This window comes from Magallana gigas, chromosome 9 (genome assembly GCF_963853765.1).
Source record: "Magallana gigas chromosome 9, xbMagGiga1.1, whole genome shotgun sequence".
Taxonomy (NCBI): domain Eukaryota; kingdom Metazoa; phylum Mollusca; class Bivalvia; order Ostreida; family Ostreidae; genus Magallana; species Magallana gigas.
Genome location: NC_088861.1, coordinates 40,353,664 through 40,379,636, shown reverse-complemented (window position 1 = coordinate 40,379,636; position 25,973 = coordinate 40,353,664). Strand labels below are relative to the sequence as shown.

The window sequence follows — 25,973 nt, the reverse complement described above, 5'->3', positions numbered from 1 at the left end:
TTTACAGCGTTCAACGTTTGTGACGTCATAATAAAACTCGTCAATTTGACCTTTGACTACTTGTTGCAATTAGAGGCATTTGAAGATCACAGAATTTAATGGGAAAACAAAGTAGAATGTAAATATAGCTTTTTGAATGTATAAAAACAACACAAAAAACCGCAGTGCAATAATTTAAGCAGAGTGCAATTTTTTTATAATCTGTTTAGTAATTCAATACAAAAGAATCAAATTATAGCAGGAACTAAATTACATGGTGACACAAAGCCATGATTTACCAAAAAATTGTGATTTTACACAATTTCCGCTTTGTTTGTTATCATAGAAAAGAAAAAAAGGGAAAAACTAATTGTTTAGATAAATGATTCCTGTTAAAAGGACAAAAAATATTCATTGTCCAGACACATAAATAATGAGTTTCCTTCCCGTTTCATAAGCAAACAAGTGAAGAGGAATAAAAGTACTCCAGCGTTAGGTTTACAATGAACTAGTAAACCTGAAAGCCTTCAAGTTTAGGCGCTTTCATGCTTGAAGTAGAGGAACGTGCTGGGTACATGGCATGTAAGACGAATAGTTGTTGAGGTCTAGTTACGTTTAATAATCTGTGTGTTTCGAGTGTTTCGAAGATGAAATGACATCTTCCATTAAGAAGTGCACAGAGAGGAAATTATTTCTCACATTTTTAAACCCCTTATTTTCATAGTTGTTTTGCATTAAAGATGTAGATATGTACCCAATATGAGATAAAATAAAAAAATAAAAACACAGGCCTCTTGATTAGTTATTTTATTGACAATTAAAATTTCAATGTAGCTAATGTAAAAATTTGAAAGAATTTTGACGGAATTTTAATGACAATAGCAACAAAGTAAATCAAAAAATGTTGAAAAGTAGAGCTAAGCAGTATATGTATGCTTAAGAAATATGATTTAATAATCAGACCCTTGAAAGTTTTGTTTTTGAAAAGTGTAAAAACCATCAGATAATGTTAAATTTAATAATTATCCAAGTTGCTATCATCAGTATTTTGATGGACCAATTTGTTGCTATCATCAGAAACTGACGGATAAATATGTTGCTACTGTCATTAAATGACAGACGAAATTGTTGCTATTGTCAACAATTGACAGCTTCCTATTGCTATTGTAAACACTTGACAGATCATTGTTGTGCTATTGTCAATACATGACAATGAGGTGACTGACAACTCTAAAATATGTATAAAATATTTCTGACTCACTGCCGTTTATCCAATTTGAAATCTGAAAATGAAAAATCCAAATAATAAATTATTAGTTCATATACAAAAGAACATTATAAATACTTTAATATCAAGTACATAAAACATACTCTTGAAAAATTTATCTAAATTCTGTTAATTATTCATAGTAAACTAAAAATCAGTATCACTCTATTTCATGAAAATTCCCAACATACTTGCCCTGAAATACAAAGAAAAAGCGCCGGCCTTTCTGTGCAACTTCTGGTGGTTTAAGGACACCACAGACATCATCTGTAAGGATGGTGTAGGTTGTATCACGCATGGTCCACTGGCCAGGTTTGATTTCATGAAAATATTTTACCCATGGCCAACCGTCAACCTGGTTTATACATTGTAAGAAGAAAGAAACACAATTTAAATAAAATTTGACACTGGACAGAGTCTGCATAATAGCACAGTTTGATCTAATTGTTAAAAAAAGGATCATATGATTTATCCCAAAAAAATTATCCATGTTTTCTCTAAAATATAAATAGAAAAACAGACAAAATGTTAGAGGTTAATACTGCATTAACTTTAAAATGACAATTTTTTTAATTTTGCACCCCCCCCCCCCCCCAAATATTTCAACACATAAAATATTGTGAGGCAGCATATAAAACATGTATGAATAATACTGAAAATTGGAAGACAAACAATTCAAAAGATTGATTAAAAGGGTTAATAGAATCATATTAAATATCGTTAAAAGTAATTTTAAAATACTCAATCTGCAACGACGAAATTTTAAAGTCTACATACAACAGCAGGAAACATATCATGGCCGTGTTTCACTTGAATGTAAGTGCCATCAGGATAACTATCAGGGTATACAATACATGTATTTAAAGTAAACTTAGTTTGACAAAGTTCAGCATAAATTGTTATGCATGTATTTGGATCAAATATTTTTGACAATAGGTAATTATTATAGTATTTTTATAAAAAAAATTCATTAATAAATACCCCACCTTCTTTCTGATTTGTTTTCATCAATCTGTACTGGCCCATTCATCAGCACTGGCCCATCTCTCTTCACTGGCACGTCACTCTGGGCTGGCACGTCACTCTGGGCTGGAACGTCACTCTGAACTGGTCCATCTCTCTGCACTGGCACGTCACTCTCGACATCTCTCTGCACTAGTCCATCTTTCTGCACTGGCCCATCTCTCTGCACTGTCACGTCACTCTGGGCTGGAACGTCACTCTGGGCTTGAACGTCACTCTGAACTGGTCCATCTCTCTGCACTGGTCCATCTTTCTGCACTGGCCCATTTCTCTGCACTGTTACGTCACTCTGGGCTGGAACATCACTCTGGGCCGGAACGTCACTCTGCACTGGCCATCTCTCTACACTGGCATGTCACTCTGGACATCTCTCTGCACTGGCACGTCACTCTGGGCTGGAACGTCACTCTGCACTGGCCCATCTCTCTGCACTGGCATGTCACTCTGGACATCTCTCTGCACTGGCCCATCTCTCTGCACTGACCCATCACTCTGCACTGCCACTCCACTCTGGCACGTCACTCTGCACTGGCACGTCACTCTGCACTGGCCCATCTCTCTGTACTGGCATGTCACTCTGGACATCTCTCTGCACTGGCCCATCTCTCTGCACTGGCACTCCACTCTGCACTGGCACGTCACTCTCGACATCTTTCTTCACTGGCCCATCTCTCTGCACTGGCCCATTCATCTGCAATGGCACATCACTCTTCATTGACCCATAACTCTGCCCATCACTCTGTACTGGCTCACCACTCTCTAAAGATGTTCTGCTTCAAAATGTGTGAAAGTTTCAGTCAATAAAAAACTCAGTTTCTACATGTATTTCAAATCAATAATTTATTACTTTAAAATAATTATTCAAATTCGTAAAATGATAGATAGTTTATATTTATTTTTTACCTCTTTTCTTTCCTTTCAAATGAAGGGAAAGTAGGCGACATCTCTGTTGATAGATCTTCATCCTAACAAGTGGACATGAGCTAATACAGTACATTGAGAAAAATAGCAACAAATGTGGTTATCATTGACCTTTGCTAAAGATTTACTGGTCCATGTTTTTTTTTTAAATCTAGTAACGGTCTCAGTGTTGGCAGATATTTTATGCCAAAAACAGAGGCAATTAATATCAACATGCTGCTTAGTACTGGCTTTCTTACCAAGTTTGATATTAGAGTCGAAATATCAAAACTCTCTGAACCGGATTCCTCAAAATCCATGTCGTTAGGCCCCTGTTTATAAAAGACTTTTTTAAAAACAAACTTTTACTAATTAAAACTAATTTAAGCGATTTCCAGGTTACTTATGAAGGAAGTTTTTTCAAACAGGTTAACTGAACACATGAATGTATTATAAAATTTTTACCAAGCTGTTTTCAAAAGTCACAAAAAAAGAAGTGACATCTTCCAATCCAGCGTCATTGTTCAAAACCTCATAACTGTGCTTCACTGGCTCTTGAAGTGGAAGCAACACTACGAAATGGTTTGGTTTCCACTGGTTTTCCGGTATTGAATCACCTAACAAATTTGTCCACAATATGTAGACAGTTCCCTGATCCTGTTGCTTTTCACTTGTAAAAGGGAAAAATGTTCTATTTAATTCTTTCCTAACAGTTTGCCCTCCATACAAAGCATAAACAGATCTTACTGGTCTGTTTAAAACGTTGGCAAGAGCTGCCATGCTCCCATGTAAGTGCCTGATTTTCGGATAGAAAAGACTTCTTTTTCAAAGATTCCTTGTACTGCTAGGTCTTTTAAGTTCTCCCCACTGAAGAATTCAGAGAACATTGCAAATGTACGCGCATCATTTGTGGAATTTCTGTCTGTCATTTCTAATAAAGTCTGCATTCAGATAAATTTCCTTATATATTTTACCAAGTGTAACACAATTCTTGCTCGAATATCTAAATGTTTATTCTCCGTTCCATATGCAAAAAGGCTACCACATCTAGGAAGGCAGTTTCCATCTCCATATATTAGAAATGGGAAAAGATTCTCCAGGCCATCATCATTTGGTACAAGTGACATCGATGCATTATCAACAGTTCTCTTGTGTGTAGTTATCGTCACGTCAGTAGTTTTTTCTGAAATGGGTGATAGCTGTAATTGATCTGCTACAATTTCTAGATCTTCATAACTCTGGCATGCCATTATAGACAAATAGGCTTCAGATGCTCCTTCACTGTCCTTGCATACATTTATGTGTTTTTGTTTCCCTCCTTCACATCCTCCAGAGGACCTCGTCTGATTTCCTGATTAGATAAACTATACTTTAGATTTTTTTCTTTTTTCTTGACAACCCTTCCAAACCTTTTCCTTTTTAACTTTGATTTCCGTTTTGGTCTTCTTAGTTTTCTTGCAGTCTCCCAGATCTGTTTCTCTGTTTTCTTTACCATCCTTATCAGCATTTAATTGCTTTCTTTGCATCAACAGTTTCGCTTTTTTTTGTCAACATTGTCTCTATGTGTTCCTTTGTTGCCTCTTTATTCTCGTTTGTTACAGTCTCTTTTCCTTTATTTGCATCTTGTTTTCAACAAAGTAATCTTCTTTGACTGGTAAGCAGATACATAATCAGAATTCAGGCAATTTTCAAATATTCCTTTCACACAGTTAACACAAAAACAAGATAGGTTCCTTACTTTGATCAAGTATGGTTCAGTTGTGTTTTCAATATTGTGCAGTTTTCTTGTATTTGGGATCGGTTTGACATTTGTCTCTGGTCGATTTCTCGAAATTTTATCTGCTTTCACATAGAAAAAGTTCCTTTTTGTGTAAGGTTCATCTAAAATCAACTTTTCTTGACAGAATTCAAAAAGATCTTTGGTGTTATTAATAACAACTTTCTTCCCTATTATTGCTCGATCCACAGCTCTATTCAAAACACCTATCTCAGCGTCACATGCACTTTTTCCATGTTCTGAACCAAAAAAATTTGGATATTTGTATTTCTTTAAGAGACAAGTCTGCAAAAGGTCCCTTGGACTTGTACTGGGCAGAACATCCATCAGAGAAAATAACTTGTTTCAAAGGTGCTGCATTCAGCTGATCCTTGATGTGATTATCCACTAAGGATTTGTAGAAGTCTACAGCATGGTAGTCATGGCAGAGGTCCTCAGATAGTATAATACAAACATCTTTGACCAGGCAATCTCCCTTTTGATAATAGTTTACGATAGGATGCATTGTTATTTGGGAATTTGCAAAGAAAGCTGCTTTGATTTCTTCTCGGTAGTTAATGCCTCTATTTTTAGCAAAATCCATCACCTGAAGAATCCAATTCTCAGGCAGATTGTCCTTTATTAGAGAGAATTGGGTTTGCTGCCACTGGGCTGTGTGTAGATGTTTAAAGAATGTTGTTCCTTGTGCTGGATGCAAGATATCAGTTTCTACCAGTTCAAGGATCAACTCATGTTTTCTACCAGTTTTTGCTACCAATACTGCTTTGCCTTCAAATCTTTCCTATCGATTCCATGTCAGCTCTTTGTCTTCAGGTATATCATTGTATCTTTCTTCTAAGGTTTTACTATAGTCACTGCATTTAAAACATTTTCCTTCAATGCATTGTGGAGCAAAGAACTTCTGACTGGATGGTTTTGGGCACAAAAGCATTTCTAACAAGTTGGCTTCATTAACACTTTTTTGGCCAGATGACTTTTTGGCATGCTCTAAATTCAACAACTTGTTCCTAACATTAAGGCAGTACCCACACATGCAATACTCTCTGTGTGTTTTATTTAGTAATCGAACATTTCTTGGTCGTAAAGAAGCAAACGTACTGAAACATACGGTTTCCTGTGCGTTTTCCCTTTTGTATTTGTTATATGCTTCTTTCACACATATCAGCAGTAAATGTCCTGGGCCATCTTTGGTAGCATACCTACGTTGAGGAACAACTCTCGAGATATCTGTTCTAGTGTAAATTGACCGTATTTTTTCACATTAATGCGTGTTTTCTTTTGTAACTTCGACCTTGCTGATAAAGTTCTTCTGTTTAGTTTGTATCTTTCAGCAAGAAATTTCTTGCAATATCCTTTTTACTAAGCTTCTTGCTGCACCAATAATAGCAGATTTTCCTTTAGGTGTTTTTCGCAGTTCGTCAATAAGGTTTGTTTCACCTAAATTTGAAGACTGTACTGCTACTGTACATGTTTGTTTATTTTCTAACTCTGGACCTTTAATATTTTTTCTTATAGACTGCCTCTTTGCACGTTTTCTTTCTCTGTCTTTTTTCTGTATCCAGTTCTTTTTCTGAGATGTCATCTTACCTCTGCAAATTCTTTGTTTGTCTCTGTTGTACTCTCTTTTGAATTGTATCTTGTTTCTTGTGGCAACTGTACCTTTCTTAGATTTCACATGGTTCTCTTCAGAAATGTTTAAAAATCTTTTTTCCATGTATTTAGCTTGCCGCTTTCTCTGCGTTGAAGCTGGTGTTGTTTTTTTTGGTAAAGCTTCTCTTGATGGTTTTTTCTTTGATAGCTGTTTTTTTAAGTTGTCTCTTCCTTTCTTGCATCTCTCCTTCTGCTTTTTCAAATATTCTTCATATTTTTCCGGCTGTTCAAGTTTAAGTTTTCTTCTATAGTTTGTTACTCGGTGTACTTTCTTTGGCGTGTCTGTAAAAACAAGATAAACTGAATGAAATCAACTACATGTACTTAAACACAGTTGCATTTGACTTAAAAACAAGAATTTACAAGACAAGGACTTGATAAATTTGAATTCAATCTTAGATTTAACAGGAATTATTGTTATTAACAATGAATTGATGTTTTTACAAAAGTACTTTGTTCTTGCTTGTCGAACTATTACCATATATCGCAAAATCGTTAAATGAAATTTATAAAATTGTCTGTGTAACTTTAAGGAAATGAAAATGATTTAAAACTCAGTAAAGTTTTGCTTGAATAGTAGGGGTTAATTGAGTAAGATATACAAAAGTACTTTAATAATGATTTAATAATAATTTTTTCTGGTTGCAACACCTATTTGATCAACGTAAACAATTTTATTTGCCTAAGTCACGATGTGAAACACGTATCAATGCAAGCAATTATTAAACCGCTTGAAGTTTTAAAAATTGATTGTTGTTTTTTAAACAACCATCATATCTTCCATAAAAAAATTCAGTTGTAAAATTATGAGGAATAAACTGAAAATCCACCTATGTTATGAACAAGTATCCATAACATACTTCATTTCAAATTTAAATCTACTACCCAAATTAGCCCAAGTGTGTTACCGTCCTATTAAATTTGAGAAATAATTAAATTTATTATTCAATTTCATTTATTCCTTGGATAAAATGTAAATTCTGTACAATGTTTAGTTAAACTAAGAACACAACCCATTCTTTTCGAAAATGCTGCATGATCATGAATTTGTAGAGTACACACAAGCAATTTCTGCAAATCCATAAATGATTATGCCCCCCCCCCCTTTCACTTTGTTTATTTAATAGATATATAAATTTGCCTATGTTTCGACCAATTTGTTTATATTTTATTCAAAAATAGTGAAACACCAAGCAATTATTTCAAAACATTAAAATTCATTCAACAATCACTGACGATAGAACCAAAAATTCTGTCAAAAGAAGACGATAGTAACATAAGTTCTGTCAATAACAGAACAATCGCAACAAATTTTCTGTCAAATAATGATATTCGCAACATGCCTTCTGAAAAATTTGGCGTACAACAGTAAAACTACGAAGTGAACACTGTCAATGTGCTTTTTACATCATTTTGTTACGCCTGAATTAAAATCATCACTGCATATACACTGTTAATGCTTTTTTTAACCGTCATTGTTTCTATCGTCAATCGCTGCTAACGTCAAATATTTTGACAGATGATACTACAAAGTTTGTTTAAATGCCCAAGCGTCTTACCCCCATCCTGCTCCGATGCCATGTTGTTTATCTGACGTTCTGTGGCGCCCCTAGCGGCAAACAGCAAAAATACCGGAAGACTGTGAATAATGAACGACAACCTTTGTAGTGCGATCGTTGCCGAATACAGTTAACACCTGCTGACAGAAATGACGATCGCACTCAGTTTTTAAATGTCAGGAGATTTTTTACAAATATTACAATGGGATTATCATCTTAATTTGTTAAAACGCAGTTTGGAGTTCCTTCTTTTCCATCTAATTTGCTGATGTTGACCTAAATAGCAACGTTTTCACATGTGATGCTATTGTCAGCCGATATGACAGACCGATGATTCAAACAGAAGAATTTTTTACTTCTTAAATTTTTAAGACTAATTCTTCAATTTTGTTATGCACGTATTTATTATTCAAAATTCGATATAAAATATGTTTATTTCATGCAAGAAAACGTCAGGGATAATAATTGATTAAAAAATTGATTGTAAATTACGATCACTTATCGATGCATTCAGTGAAATATCCGTCAAATTGACGACAGCTCGACGATTTATTTTCAGAAATTACCACAAATTCCACTTAAAACAATCTATTATGTGTTTTTGTTTATAGTTTTTACATTTTTGAAAAAAATATTAACATAGCAAATAAATCTATTTACTCTTTTTATTTTACCAAAAAAAAAAAAAAAATGACGGACTCTGTGCACTATTCTATGGAAGATGTCAAATGTTTATTTGTTAGCCATGACTTTTTAAAATTTCTTTTGAGAACCGGTGGCATCTGCAGACATTAGTCATAATATAATAACTTTTTTGATCACTTGTCATCTAACATTCCTCAAATGCCTCTTCTCGATTTGTCCTCCCGATTATTTCTTCCTCGTGACAATGATTTTAAAATTATAACAAAATGATTGCATTTACATTGTGTTTACATTCTGACAAAACAATTGACCTTTATGAAACAGTTTAAGCCTTTGACAACTGAAATAGAAAATGACTTACGGACAAGGACTGTGCTATTAGGTATAATAATACGGTGGTAACATTCCAAGTTCTCTGCAAGAATGAACAGAACTATGCAGAAGTTGTAGACCTCATGAACAGCTATGGAGACCACATTGTGGATATTTATAGGAAAGCCAACTTGAACTTAGATGGTTTAAGCGTTCATATCGGTGGGGACCAGTTAACTAGGGAACGATTTTTCGGTGTCAAACGAGTTCCTCAACCAGCAGCAACTGAAAGAGAGGATTTGTTTACTTGTCATCAATTACTTTTGATTTTTGATATTCTCCGATCCCATAGCGATTTGAGGAATTTTAAAACGCCGTAAACACTAATCCGATCCCACAGCGATTTGAGGAATTTTGAAACACCGTAATCACTATATGAGGAACGCAATTTAGTGTGATAGGGCCATACGAAGGCTTGGAGTATATACGCAAACAAAAATAAAGATGGAAATGGCAAACGAAGTCGCTCTAAAAAAAAAGTTCTGTAGGAACCGAAAATGATTTACTATCAAAAAGTACACATGATCAGCATAACGCATATACAGAGTATTGGTAATACTACTCACATGTCACGATAAGCTCCACTGGCTAAATGATAAAAAAAAAAACATAAAAGGATTCTCAGTTCATAGTCCTTATTTTCAGTAACACCCTCACTTTGGTATACCGTTTCAAAGTATTCTAGTGAATAGTAAAACTGTCTAAATGAAATACTAATGAAACTTGGCAATCTTAAAATTAGATTCTCACATAAAAACAAACAGTTAATAAACTAACAGAGGAAGTCGACAAATGCAAATCAAATTCATCTGCTGCCGGAAACACTACAAGCATTATAAAAGTATAGCTGGCAGAAACGAAATGCAGTTTCTTGATTCAAATACCAAATTAAAAATGATCGAAAATTTACTTTTTTAAATTAGATTGCTTTATCTCTATACAGAGCTTTTCGTCCTAAGATATTTAATTTAATAGTCTAAAAATGGCCACGACCATCCAGCACTTTTAATCGTTCCATTTAAGGACACACCAATATTATATTCAATGGATTGATAAAAATCTTTCTCTCTCACTCTAGTATAACTTGATATTATTTGAATAACATTCATAAAAACATCAACAAATCCAACTCTCTGAGTTTACATCTTTTTTTCTTGTCAGAAACATTAATAAATTGTTTTTCTATTTTGTCAACATTCTGAACAGTCCAAAGCCTCCCGGTCGCATTAGGAGTTTATTCAGTTTGATTAATTATGGCTTTTATATTGACTTCCACAATGTCGTCGATAGTTGGCAACTTGAATTACCTCCCAATGGGCCCTATTCACGCGTCCGCGAGGCTCAGCGAACATAACAACTAAGCAATGCGAAATGCGATCCGCGCCCGGCATCGGCGAATTGGACGCGATCTTTGGTGTCTCTGCCGAATGCGACTGACCAAACAATATTGGGATGGTCAGAGTCAGTTAAATTACCATCCAAATCTTTTTAAAAAAGGCTTAAGGATATATTCACGACGAAGAAGGTTAGTTTACGTACCTATCGATAGCTCTACCGCCAAACCAATGATATCTTTCTGTTGTAAAATTTGACCAATACTTCAATGACAGTTAATCAAGATTTTACATTTTTGTTCTTAACTTGCATGCTTTATGCAAAATAAACGAACATAGAATAAATCCAATGATTATCATTTAAAAAATAGATATTAGATTGTTTTATAAATGAAAATTTGTGGGCGTGGCCTAATTTGTAGAGCCTGTACAAGGTTGTGATTTGTTAGATTTTTGCAACAGCATGCTTTTTTCACATGCCTGTCTGTTTTTTTTAAATAAATGTTTGAACTGTTATATTGTTATTTCAAAAACATTCATGCCCCAGACCTGGCATATACCCCAAAGATTTCATGATGTTAATCCAGAAGTAGTAGAGGACACACAAGTCCAGACAATTTCAAATACAAAAAGAAAGAACTGACGGAGTCAAATCAAAATTGTATTGTCCTTTACAGCAGCCAATGCCTTATCATAACATCATTAACAATTTAACAAAACAATTAGAACATTCAAATTCACAATTCATAACTCTTCTGCAAACTTCCAGGGATGTTATTCAAATTGTTGAGTCAACAGCTTTTTGTCCTATAAAAAAAAAAATGTGAAAAACAAACAGAATCATCAATAACGATGCTTTTCCCAATTACCCCGACTATGATTTTCCAGTTTTAGTGCAGAATTTTGGAATTGTCCTTACAATGGCTGAAAAGAATGTTTATGATAGGCTATATGTTTCGAAAAGCGGGTCAATGGATATAGAAACAAAAACATTACAGATCAATCAAAAAATCGTTTTTTGGAAAACAATTCGAAAATCTAGATTAACATCATCTTCCTTCCAGAAGAAGGACCATGAAAGTTTGGCTGAAAGTTTACTTTCTACTAATGAAATTCAAACTGCAGCCATAAAGTTTGGTTAAGACCATGAAAATGAGGCTGCAGAGTCCTATGCCTCTTTGACAGGGAACACTGCAGGATTTGTTATAAATCCTTCATCATGTCATTTTGGTACATCACCAGACAGGATGGTCATTGACCCAAATGTTGTTCCTGTGTATGGACTCCTAGAGATTAAATGTCCTAGCTCAGACTCTATTACAAATTATAATTCTAAAATACTTAAACTGGATAAACAATACTTATAAACTGAAAACTACACATGAATACTATCATAAAATTATGGGGCAGATGGGAATTACTGACAGAGGCACTTTGATGTGACTTGTTTATTTGGTGTCAAAATGATTTTCATCTAGAGAGAATTGACTTTATACCAGGAAAGAGGCAAGAGATGAAAGATAAACTTGATATCTTTTACTTTACTTACTTTCTACGTAAGTGTGTAAAACATTAACATGTGTGAAAATTAAGATGATAGATTTACTGCATATTTGACAATATTCAATAGAACATGAAAAATAAATTGAAAAATTCAAATCTTTTGATCTTCGAATGATCTTGATAATTCTGGCAAATGATATGTCAACATTGAAAAGGATCAAAATTCATTGACATATGTTCCTTACCACTGATCTTCACCAAAATTGAACAAGTATTCACTTACTGAAAATATAGATACACAGGTTAAAACACATTTTATTAACATGTAACTTAAGGTTGTATATGGGACAACTCCATGTTGTGATGTACTACAAGTATTTATCGAAATTCCACCTTAATTCCAAAGCTTAAAATAGTTTTCCTTGAAAGTGAGGTAATAACCAACAAACAGTCCATATCTGATTTTCAGTCCCTGCAATAGACAATGGTATAACTTGATCAAATATATGATATTCTTTACATTTTCTGATAGCCCTCCCTACATGAATGCGTAATCTTGCTATAGTTTGTGTTTTACTGACCTCATCCGTACTAAATTTCCCCTTACTTTCCCCAAAAGGTGGTATAACTAGCTTTGCACCATTTGGATCCTAAAAGTCCTGTATCAAAAATCCTTTGTCTGTCATCACCTCATCACCATTTTCCAACAAATCTAGAATGCCACTACGCTTAGTAATATCCTTGTCTGAAATATTGCCAGTGAACAATTTACTGACAAAACACACAGCACCGTTTGGTGTTATACCTATCATACCTTTAAATGTTGTGTGTGACTTATAATTTGAGTATGTTTAAGAATTCAAAACATTGGAACTAGGGGTTTGCACCCGCATTTCTGTACAGTCTAAAATAACTCTAGTGTTAGAGTTTCGGCCCTTTAGCCCTAGCTGTCAGCAGGTGAATTTCAGGCTGGGCGAAATTCAATGTCTCAAATTATCTTTCTGAGAACATATCTGTGTCTGGGAAAACTCATGACAGGGCGAAACTGTTAGCAGGTGTAAAAGGGCGAAAAATACACAGAGCGAAAATAACCCTGTATACAGTAGTTGCTGGGAAATCTTTGACGAAAATTTGTTTCAAAATTTAGGCTTAATATAAACAGAGTTATCACTCTTTTGGTATAACAAATAGCTACTTGATTGTTCCTCTTCCACATGGATCACAGTCTTATTCTTCTATATTGTCATTTCCCTGGTTCGTCTCCCACACGGGTTCTAAAATTAGATATCCGAGGATCTCTAAGTCTGAAAGGATGGGCTGTTCCTTTACAGCTTCCTCCACTGTCTGTCTTTCCCCCACTACGATGAAAGGGTAAACAGGGGAAGGGGGGGGGGGGGGGGGTTAATCCGTTCAATGCCTGCATATCATAAAATAGAAATGGTTGATATGCTTAGTAGCAAAACTTCTGATGTTCGAAAATGGAATATAGATTAGGCAATGTAATTTAAAATCAAATCTTAATGATGCGCTATTTATGATGTACAATTGTAATGGTAAGGAAGTATTTAATTCTTTAAAAACTCAAAGGTGGGATCAGGTGCAAAGGATAAATAAGCATGTCGAACTGTCGCACCCGCCATGTGCTCATTGTCAAGATCACGAGAAACGTACGAAAAACGTCAGCCAGCATGTCTTGATGACAAGGTTATTGTATAGACAATAGAACTTGCGTAAAAATGATTTTAATCGAAATTCTTGACATCCTCGTTCCAACAACTCAATCTGTTTTTGCGCTTACGTCCTCGAGACACCTGGTCCACATTTTCAGGGTATCGCAATCTCTATATTTATGTCCTTTGAGGAGGCAGTTCTCGGAAGAAAGATTACTTCCTCTTTCCTTGACTTCTTCAATTTTTTGTGGGGACACAATTGCCTCCCCAGATTCTAATTTTCCAAGAAAATCTCTTTCTCCTGCAAATTGGAATAATTGCCTCCGCTAGCTCTCATCTCTTATAACAAATAAGAGGGACATTCTCAAATGAATAAGACCTGTCAACCTATAAACTATAGCCAAATTCAATAACACTCAACACATACCTGCTCGCTTCAATCGAACTACCTACCAATGATTTACCTGTCTGTACCTCTGTTTCGCTCGACTGATTACTCTCTGATCATGCAAATGTAAATCTACTTATCTTTTCATCTATCTTCTCTGTGCAATCTTTTCTCCAGTATCCTTTCTTTGACATTTGTAGCACTGTCCGGATCTCCATACACCCGTTGGACCATTAGATGTTTTAGACTCGTTGGAAGTAGTGGACAGATAGGACCTTAAATTTTCCCGTGTATCTTTCCGTCTGTTTATGCGTTCGTCCTTGACCTTTCTCTCGGCTCTTGTTTGTGCTTTGGAAATTCGCTTTTCGTTTTTTCGAGTCTGAAGTTATTGGTTATTTTTTTACATATCCGTCAACTGCTCTCTACCCCGCAGCTGAAGAATCTGCTTATTTTATGAGTTTTTGTCTATGTTGTATTAAGTCATAACCGTTAGATATCTTCTGTCTCGCTTCCTGGATGCGTTTCTCTACCATTTCTTCATTCGCCTCCTTAATGTTTGCCATCACTTTCGCGTTATGTTTGTACTGCTCTTCATTCCCGCGTTTTTTAAACTTATATCCATCTGCAAAAATGTGTTCTATTTTAGCTTCTTGCCTCTCCGCAATAACTTTTTGGTTTTCGTTAATAGTTCTCTGCACTCTAGACAAACAAGTGTCCAGAATATTCGAAAATTGGCTAAATATTTCGTTGTTGGCTTCTTTTATTGTCAGGTTAATTTGCCCTTGAATGTCGTCAGCATCCATTTTGATGTCACTTGCTTGAAACGGCGGCTAGGAGTGACCCACCTTCAAAAATTTGTTTTTTGCTACCATTGAAGACCTTTACAAAACATATAACTTATAAACATGTGGTCATTAATACAACATTTTCCCGCTATTGCTATTGAATCGCCGGAAAATATAATAACCGATCGTTTTTTCCGATTTGCACGTTCATGCCATTCATTATGATTTTTTCAAAAAAGGTTTTCGGCAGTATGCTGCATTATTTGCTTCACGGTTCAATATTTGTTTCGTTTTCAAAATGACAAATATATTACCATTTTTTAGTAATCTGGCATTCGTACAGTTTCTGTCATTTTAATTTCATTTTCTTATTCATTTGTCAGACTTAGTATACTATTGAGTTGACCCAATATTGACCCAGTAACATTTGGTATTGAATTTATGGAATTTGCTAATGACTAAACGTTTTGAATTATTTGAACACGATACTATATTATTTAAGCACCAAACTGTGCGAGTTAAAAGAAATAATCACACTTTTGTGTAGTAAAACAACACTGGAATCTGCATGAAAAGCCCTTACATTTTGAGCTTTACTCTGCATCTGATTCAAAATATTGCAAACTCACTACTACCATATGCATATGTCTATTGATCTACATATAATTTTACCAGTAATACTGGATAAAATCTAATTGCGAGTGATAATATCAATTGTGGAGACTCTTAAGAGGTTGTATATGTACACTACTCTGCGTGTCATTCTAATAGGTCAATACTCATCCTGTGCTCAACAAAATATTTGACACTACACAATGTGTGTCAGATCTGACAAACTAAAACATTTTCTGTGTGGGAATTTAAAATTATATAAACTCCATGGCCTTACAGGCATTCACGGAGACCCGAGTACGATAGCCTTTAGATTGACATGTTAAAGGGACTTGGACACGAATTTTAAGATAAGATAAATTTTAAGACTACTAAGCACGAAATATTCGATTGTCCCAACCCAAACAACCTTTTCGCGGGAAATTCGGGATTCAGCAATGCAACCAAAGATTCGTCAACAAACCAAACACAACTTATTAGAGGCAAATGCCAAGTCCGGGAAACAACGTCATCTCTTTGTAAAACTGCAAAAATAGGAAAACATACATTATTAGCAGATGATAGTACAGATGAAGCGGGAAGCGGACGTCTGCATTGTATGAGAAATGGAAGTTTCAGGAAATTATCCATAATTCTGTTTCTATGATGAATCTGGTGCATACAAACTTGAAAAGTAATCAAAGTTTAAAAAATAACTATTTTCTAGAAAAAATATTTTAACCAAATAGTGATTGTTAGAGTTAAAAAATATGATTGTATAATTAGTAAAACTGTTAGGTAAATTTTTAAAGTCAAAACCTTGTAAAGTTGGACTGAAGAATCAAGTGAAACCGTTTCATTTTTTACCTAATAACAACTGATCCAAATTCAAGAACTACTGCACCTACAGATTTAAAGTCAGCAGGGATTCCAGGAAAGAGATGTGCAAAAAAAGATGTGCATAACACTTTGCCTAAGTCAAGATGTCCTGCAGTGAAAAATAAATATCATAATGGCATATTTTAATGAAACAGAATACAAGAAAATTTCTGTAGATAATTTATGTGAACAATATTCATACAAACCTTCCCACAGTCACGCAGTTCTCCAATTGTATCAGGTAGACTCCTAAGGTTTAAGACCCCAAAAGACCTCAGTATCGGTGAAAAGCTGAAGGCCTCTTCAATCTCATCACGATGATACCTAACGAACGAAGGCCTGTGAGTAACACAAAATCCTCAGGCGTCTGGACATTGGCATTCCTGTGTTCAGCATGTCTGGTTCTTCGTTGGAGAGTTGTTCTGTCTATAACCTCAAGATAAAACTCATCAACTGTCAAAAGTCAGTTTCTCATGCTGAGCTCTTTCATTCATATTTACAATTAAATTGTCTTATCTTCCCAAGGTTTCACTTACTTTCTGGGGAACGTCCGTGAGATTAATATTTTCATTTTGTAAGAATAAACTCAAATTGTTTACTTTTCTAAGTACATCACACAACAGTAAGATCATATCTATGACATGCTTGCGCAGCAGTTAAGTTCGGAATCCAAAAACCTAAGGTTCTCGCCTTTCCTCATACAGGCTGTCTAAGCAATCCACAAGTCCCTAAAACCGAGATACTATTCTACTGCATGCATTGCCATGGGATAACTACCTTAAAAAATATGTCAAGTGTTAAAATCAAAACAGAAAATTTCAAATATCATAATGTCATTCAGTTTTGTGACAGTCGCACTCTTATATTGACTGTATACCTGGTTGTTGTAGCTTTTATCAATGTTAGTGGTTGTTTATTGTATGCCTCTTAAACTCGAGCAAAACAGCAAATTAATGTGGACTGTACTCAAATAGTTTACACAAACCAAATAATCTACATCTTGTAAAGTTACGGGATTTATCCCTAGACACATGTAGGCTATATTATAACAGATTTTATTGCAACTACTACTGATGAAAGATATATGGCTCTGAAATACACAAACATACATACACATCACAAAATAACACAAACACATATATCAAGTACAATGACTCCATTTCGTAATTCACTCACTATTACTACTTAAATGAAATGGAAAATATATTAAATATCTAATCAATTGCTCATACTTCACCATTATTATTAAGAATGATCAATATGTAAATTTATCACATGTATGCATGATTATGATTTTTATATATAAATGTCAAAAATTAGTATAAACACAGTTTAGACAATTTGGACACCACATACATTTATATGTTAGTGACACAAAACATAGATCTAACCAGTGTAACGTTTTCGCGCTCTCGCTTTATAAAACAATCTGAATATTACAGGCGGTACCTTTGAGGCACGTTACAATTATATTGGGTTCGAAGGTACCTTTAATACAATGAATAAAAGAATCACATAATAGGTAAAAGGTTTTTAGAATTTTATTGACACAAACTCAATCCAGAAGGCCGGTGCTGACTCCTGTCGGTGCTATTTCTAGTCAGTGTTCAGTTCTAGTCGGTGCTCGGTTCTGCACCGAACCCGGTTGCGTGGTGCTAAACTAAAACGTCTGCACTAGGTGCTCCATCTACATGTAGTCCGGTGCTACGGGTGCTAAATTCTGCAATTTTATCTATAAAGTTCTTGTACTATAATAACTTTACCGCAAACCGACTAATCTAATTATTCAACGTTCAAATAATATTATAATCAATACAAATATGAGATTCGGGTAGTGTCATGCATAACTACACCCATATAAAGACTCGGTGCACACCGGGTAAACTTGGAAGATGCAACCTGACTAAATTGCAAATTTTACACAAAGCAATTTGCGCCTTACTAAAGACAAAGCAATTCTAAAACTCTAAACTTTTTAAAAACACATAGAGAAAACCGGGATAAATAAATTTTCCCGGGGTCAGAGTCCAGGGATGCACCGACTAAATTCTACACATTTCCTAAACTTATAAACTAATAAATTATTTCAATATTCTTTAGTTTTACATTCTTACTATGAATTTTCTACATTTCTCCTACATTAATGAGCACAAATACATCAATTTATAATTTTACATATTCAAAACTTCTCTCGGTGCAAGCACGATAATCTCGGGTACTTTCTTTTAATTAATTCAGGCCTCTGACAACGCGCACTCCGTGCGTTCCTTTTTATACTATGACGCACATCATATTTTACGTCATAACTTTGATCGTAAAGAATCTAAAGTTATTCTCCATGAATAACAGCTAAAATTAAAAATCAATCAACTAACTAATCTTTATTAAAACATCTTTAATCAATTCATAAACCAATATCGCCGTATTGATTTATAATTTAAAATCTAAACTTCGTATACTTGAGTAAATCCGGAAATATTTAAGCTAACCGTATCTACTCGACGTTTACACATCAAATGGCATTTCCAGTTTGTCTTGAAAGAAACCAAACGGTAAAATAGTTTTTACTATTAAACAAACTTCGTAAAACTATCTATTTTATCTGAAAAGCAAATACTAAAAAAAAGGGATCAAAGAATTTATTTAACCATTTCAGGGGTGCTTTTTAAACTCGTCTACGTCAATCAGAACTCGGAGGCCCGGCATTACTGTTATCTCTTTCACTACTGAAGATTTAATGGGGTTCCCTGGAGCTACTGGGCTACACTGCAAGACGGACTAGCAGAAGATGAGGATGAGGATGAAGAGGAGACACTAAGGGTCCTCTTCCTAGCAGGAAGGGCAACAGGGGAGGGCAACTGTCTCTCCTGAGGAGGATTCACGGGGGAAGGTGATCTCCTACTGCGTCTAGACCTCTTTGGTTCCGGAGACATTCTAGGGGATGGAGGGACAGTTCCTCTATCGGGTCGGGCAACTGGCGACGGGGTGGAGGCTTAGCTCCCTAAAGCTCCTAGGAGACACCACCCGAATAAAATTATAAATTCTACAGGTATACTTTTCTAACTCCTCCTGAGCTCTACTACCTCGCATCCCATCAGAGCGTCTTACTACCTCCATCCTACGGGAGCTTGAATATTTCTCATGGCATGAAGTGTGATTGTCACGTCGTGGAAACATCATTTGGCAGCCAGCACATGATGTGTTGTTTTACCAGAAACTTCCGGTCAAAAGTGAGCGAAGGGAAACACAATCTACACTCAAACTTTTCTTCTGTCCTTGCCATACCTAAAGTAAGAATAAAGTTATGTTTTATAAATATAGAATAAATAGCTCCTGTAATAGTAAAAAAAATATCTATATTTATGGCAAATTTGCATTGGCACTATACCCCGAATCATAAAAGAGTGAAAATATCAGTTTCTATATTCTAGGTACATATCGTAATATTTTAAATTTCTACATAACCCATGTAATCATAATATAACAATACATCATATGCGTATAATAATATAAGAAGCGAACTTGTTAAAACGTGCATGCACTCTATTCCTATATGCACTAATTTTTCAAAAACATTTCAACAATATAGCTAATTATACATTACAGATATAATTATACCTCTATTACTAAATAACAAGACACTATTTCGAAAACATAAGTTTTATAGTACACTATTCTAATACCTGTACAACACATTTTCTTTTATTCCGTCGACCCAGGTAAGTAGTACTTTTCTTAATTTTTATCAGGGGGTTTCTTTTTGTGCACTCCCTGTTAATCTAATCATGTGGGAGGATTTTCTCCTTTGTAAGGTGCCAGTTTATTCACATGCACTACTCTAGACTTTCTTTCTGGTTTTTCTTGTATTCTATATAATATCTCGTTCATTGTTTCAGTGACCAAAAAGGGACATTGCCACTTTGGTTTTAATTTCTTAGAATGACCTTGACTAGACTGTGGAATGTAGTACCATACAGCATCTCCAACTTTATAGGTATTTGATGTTATTATTCTGTCATTATAATTTTTCATTACGTTTGCAGAAATAACTAACTTCTCACTAACAAGAGAATAAACTTTCTCCATTCTTTCCTGTAACAAATAAGCACTCAGACATGTTTACTTCTATGTTTTCAGGTTCCTGAGGTCGTCCCATCACCAAATCTATAGATAACCTGATCTCTCTTGCAAGCATTAACATATATGTACTAGGTGATACCCCTGTGGCTTCATGTACAGAACTTCTTTACGCCATTACCAAAAGAGGAATATGATGATCCCAGTCGTTCTGCTTTTTGGATACAAAGGACATTACAAGTTTAGCTTTTTAAAAAAGCTCACCGTCTTTAGAGCAATTTCTTAACACCAATAAGATATCAAAAACAATTTTATTATTTTTTATATGAATGTCGCCTTCTTCTCCATGCAATAGCGTGCCGAACTTTTTTTAAAAATATGTGCCTTTTAAGCGTGCGTGCTTAAAATTAAAAATTATTTACAGTATGTTATTTGATATCGACTGTAGCAGGTAAAAAGAGATCTGAGGAAGGGTTGTATCACAGTAGTAAATTCAAAGTTAATACAACTGCATTCAGTATCATTCAGTTTTACTGATAATAGTTTCACCGTTTCTAATATACAAACCTGTTTACTGATATTAGCCATACCTTATGAAATTTCATTGGTATTTATGTAATCAAAACAAAAAGAAAAGAACAAATTATTTCAAGAGATGTTACATAATATTGCTTTTAACTAGTTAACAGAAAAATGAATGCCTGAATTACACTTGGAGCCATTTTTATTGTTCTTTCGTTTTCTCACTTTTTAAGATTTGAAATCTACGAAAATTGTTAAGTCATACGTAAAAACGATCATCAGAAAATGATCTCCCTTGTGCCGAACAGTATATCAGCCAATGAAATAATTGTAAATTTTCACATCATGTATATTCTACCAATCACAAAGGAGAGGAAGTGCACAGCCCGGAAACTGTGAATTATTTCAACTCTTTATACCGTCTTCCTTGGAAGACGGTAATCATATTTTTAAGAGTACGGTTCATCCGCTTTTTCATCCCATCCGACTGTGGTTAATATGGAGATTTTCTAGTCTTGACTATGCCTAACAAGGAACATACTTTTTTTAAAAGAGATGATTCAAACATTGTTCCCTGATCTGTATGAATTTCATTGGGAACCCCCAAAGGACATATAAATCTTTCAACCAAAACTTTTGCTACAGTCTTAGCTTCCATATCTTTAATGGGGTAAGCATCAGCCAATTTCGTAATCACCAATTATTAGGATATGTTTATTTCCAGAAGTACTTCTTGGTAAACCAGACATACTATCTAGAGCTATGCGTTCAAGGGGATAACCTACAGTGTAGATTTTCATGGGAGCTTTGGTTACTTTTCCTGGTCCCTTACATTTTGCACAAGTATCGCATATTCTAACAAAGTGTTCACAATCGCAACCTCTCGGGCCTTTCCAGCAAGCTCGGAAAAACACCTCGAATGTATTACCTAGGCGTCCATGACAACCCCCCTTTTTGTAAAACTTGAAATAAATAGAACACATTTTACGACCTGTTGAGATATGAGCTATACTTCATTAAAGTAAACGATATACACTAAAATATTACACAGAAGCGACATACAAGACTGTCTAGCCGATACTTATTTAAATGGGAAGCGACTCCATTTTGTATAAAATTCTAACATCCGGTGATGTTAATACATTCGAGGTGTTTTCCGAGCTTGCCGGAAAGGCCCGAGAAGTTGCGATTGAAAGTGTTCAATGTCTGCTTTCATTTTATACCAGAAAAATCTCTGTTTCACTTTTTCATTGGTTTTCTTAGTACCTAAATGTCCTGCGGTCACTGAACAATGTAATTGTTTAAAAACTAACGGTAGTAATGCTTTAGGGAGGACTATATGCCACTCAACCTTGTTTGGATTTACATCTTCCCATTTTCTGTATAATACATTATCTCTTAGATGTAAGGTGTCCCATAAGTGATAGTAACACTTCACATCTAGACTATGTAAATATACTTCTGATCATTCCGGTTTTTCACGTGCCATTTTCCATTTATATATGAATTTTATATCTGGATAAGACATTTGTAAATCAATTATTTGTGCTTTGTCAAACTCTTCAATACTATCTGAACTTGTAGTCACTTTGCTAACCGCAAAAGAGCCAGGACACTCATCTTCCTCTGAATCTTTGAACTCATCCGTTATTTCATTTTTATTCAAACAAGTATCTTCTGTCTTAATCGGGGATTCAATATCAGTCACTCTTTAATTTCCTGTAAGGTACAATCTACACTAGTACATGTCCTAGGCAATATATTAACGATAGGAGAGCAGTGGTTGGTAGGTGTTTCAGTGCAAGTATCACTAATGAACTTCTCAGAGTTGCCCTCTAACCTACATGTAGATTCTAAGGTAAAGTCATATCTATTCTCTTTTCTAGAGCAAAGAGTACATCCTGTATTTAAACATGGACGTCTTGACAGTGCGTCAGCATTTAGGTGCTGTCTACCAGCACGGTATTCAAAAGTAAAGTCATAAGTAGAAAGTATTTCTAGCCATCTTGATAGTTGTCCTTCCATATTCTTAAATCTCATGAGCCAAGTTAGGGCTCCATGATCAGTACGAATTTAAAATTTTCGCCCGTACAATTAAGGGTGAAAATGTTTCACAGCTAATATAATTGCTAAAAGTTCTCTCCTTGTAACGCAATATTTACGTTCATATTTACTAAATGATTTTGAAAAGTAACTAATCACTCTCGCCTCTCCCATCTGTATTTGTGAAATAACTGCGCCAGCTCCATAGTTGGACGCATCAGAATCTAATAATCTAATAAAAAATCACCTTCATTTGAGGGACAAGCTAAAAGAGGGGAGGTTATAAGGAAACGTTTTAGTTTTTCAAAGGCCTCTTGATGGTCATCATTCCACCTAAACTTTATGCCTTTCTCAGTTAGCTTATGCAAACATTTTGCAATATTACTGAATCCCACAAATCTACGATAGTAGGAACAAAGTCCTAGAAAGCTTCTAAGAGTTCTTTGACGTTTTTAGGGACAGGACACTCTTTTAAATCAGAAATTTTCTCAGGATCAGTGCTAATTCCCTTGGAGCTAATGATATGACCCATAAAAGAGACTTGTTTTTAAGAAAGTACACATTTTTGAGGGGAAAGTTTCAGTTTAGAAACTCTAAGTCTCTGAAAAACTTGTCTCAGATTGTCTAACTGTTCCCTAAATGGTTTTGAAAACACTATAATATCGTCCAGATAAACCATGCAAATTTTCAAAGACAACCCTGACAGAATTCTATCCATGATGCGCTCAAACGTCGCTGGAGCATTTTTAAGACCAAATGGCATCACTTTGAATTGCCACAAGCCCCCACCCAGAATAGAGAAAGCTGTTTTACACCGGTCTTTCTCAGCTATTGGCACTTGCCAGTATCCCGATTTTAAGTGAAAAGTGCTAAACCATTGCAACCCATTTAAAGCATCTAAGGTGGCAGGGGACAGTTCATTGTAGCCACGGGATGCATGTCTTCGGAACTCTGTAACTAGAATTTCCTCAGTTTCCCATTCAGCACAAATACCTTTAATTCACTCTTTATAAGGCCAATCACCAATTTCTGAAAAAAATTATTAGTCAAAACCTGTAAAATTCTCTACATACTGGTTTTTATGAGATTTTGACCCTTTCATATTTTGCATATTTTTCATGATTTTTCAGCTTTTTAGACCTCCCCCAGCTAATTCCCTGCAGAGGGTTGACCTTCCGTACCGCGTGCATGTGGCATTATCACATGTCAGAAACTTACCGGTGTATAGTTTACAATGTCCCATCCACCTACTTTTCGTGTTATTTTACGTCCCGTCTGTAACTTGCAATTTCACTGTGTAAAGTCAGCACAACAGTCATAGCCGCAGGTTTCGCATTTTACTTCTGATTCTCAAGTACCCTAACATAAGGGGCCTACGTATTGCATATCAGTTTCAACAACAGACACCCCTCTTACTAATGATAATCATTAAAGCTGCTTGGTCCGATTTCATATCAATTTTTATGCACGCTTTTAAACGATGGCTATGCTTAGTATATGTATAATAAAAGACATTGCAGTAGTTTTACCCGTCAATTATGCCAAATTTCAATGAAGAAAAATACGTACAAAATTTGCTAACAAAACAAACGACATTAAAATGTACCTTGTTATTGCGCCTCATGTTGAATTTCACCCCTGACGACGAGACGGGTATAGTTGTATTACGAATTTGAAATCGCCTTAAATAAAGGTCGAAATGATCAGACAAATTACAAATAAACATGTGTACATTTTGTTCGCTAACATTTCTAAAGTCTGCTTTCTTTACAATCGATGCATAGCATGCGGGTTGAATAACCCCAATCATTCAGGGGACGAAACCAAGGGGTTTCCTTTCTAAACATTCCCGTGATGCATTTTGGTTTGTTTTTTCGTTTGCCCAAAGAGAAATTATTTTTATTTACTTTGAATATTTCTAACTTTGAAAGGAGACTGATTCTGCTGGTGTAAATAGGAGAAAGTCCATAACTTTTTAAGATAAATGATTTGTATGAAAAAAAAAATTGATACTGTAATTACAAGAAAATCGGACCAAGCAGCTTTAAAAACAAGTTGCTGTCCTTTAAAAAAGGACTACAATACGTGGACCATTTGCATGTGTTTCCAACGAAAACGTGAAAGCCTTAAGATTATCAGAGATTCCACCGACTCTAGCCCTCTGCTTTTAACCACTGAATTTGTACGTTGTATTACGTATATATGTATGTATAGCCCTGACTTATTATCTCAAAATTTAAAGGATTCATACTTCTAAAATAATTATGATCTATCTATGAATGAAGTTTGCATGTATAGTATCAGGCATTCGGTGAATTCTATTATTTGCGCACACATTACGATTCGCACTACTTTGTTAACTATCGCCTACTATAAACTGATGTAAAGTTAAGTTACATGTGTATTCGGAAAACAACAAAACATTGCAAATTATGCTATTTGATGCATGTTGTAGTTTCGGCATAACATTAACTTATTTCATAATACTGATAGTGAATATCACATGCCAATCATTTCTTTAAAAGGAATACTTTGTTTCTGCACTGTTTACCGTCAACTTAACAATTACAGCGCCTTTGAACTTAAGTGTGCATATGGCACGGAATCCCGATCCCGATTCAGATAAACGTGTGCTAGCCTGGTTCCCTGAGCTACCCATTACGCACAGGAACCAGGCTAGCTCATGCGCAGGCTGATTTTTCCCCATAGCATCCGGTTTAACCTCGCTTATATATTTTCTGCGTGGACCTCAGGGTCCACGCAATCATTTCATGAATCTTAGCAACACTCATAAGCCTTCAAGTACAGCAACTCTCAATTTTACAAAAATTATTGACGGGTTCTTTATTCGAAATTGTCTCTTGCTACCTAAGGTTTCATCTATTCTAGGTAGTGCATGACTATCATATTTAATTGTGACTTCATTAAACCCTCTATAGTCTAGACAAAATCGGGGTTCTTTACCAGATCTGGTAACTAGTACAATTTTTGAATTCCAGGGACTATTAG

The 25,973-nt window shown here is 35.1% G+C and overlaps 2 protein-coding genes across 2 annotated transcripts in view; one reads left to right on the top strand and one right to left on the bottom strand.

Moving 5' to 3' along the window:
- Positions 1-25,973, top strand: part of LOC105346099 (proline-rich transmembrane protein 1) — a 65,205-nt gene that overhangs the window by 27,134 nt on the left and 12,098 nt on the right. The gene's annotated exons all lie outside the window — the stretch shown is intronic.
- LOC136271728 (uncharacterized) lies at positions 735-4,778 on the bottom strand. The gene is made up of 6 exons (XM_066072157.1): positions 3,635-4,778; positions 3,430-3,501; positions 3,173-3,234; positions 2,233-3,042; positions 1,442-1,601; positions 735-1,262 (listed from the first exon to the last, which is right to left on the bottom strand). Exons 1-4 carry the CDS (start codon positions 3,947-3,949, stop codon positions 2,757-2,759), a joined length of 735 nt encoding a protein of 244 aa, XP_065928229.1. The 5' UTR covers positions 3,950-4,778; the 3' UTR covers positions 735-1,262; positions 1,442-1,601; positions 2,233-2,756.

Coding starts and splice junctions, on each gene's coding strand:
- LOC136271728 (XM_066072157.1), bottom strand. CDS start 3,949: ATGGCAGCTCTTGCCAACGTTTTAAACAGACCAGTAAGATCTGTTTAT. Junction 3,235..3,429: donor CGACTCTAATATCAAACTTG/GTAAGAAAGCCA, acceptor TCCACTTGTTAG/GATGAAGATCTATCAACAGA. Junction 3,043..3,172: donor TTTGAAAGGAAAGAAAAGAG/GTAAAAAATAAA, acceptor CACATTTTGAAG/CAGAACATCTTTAGAGAGTG.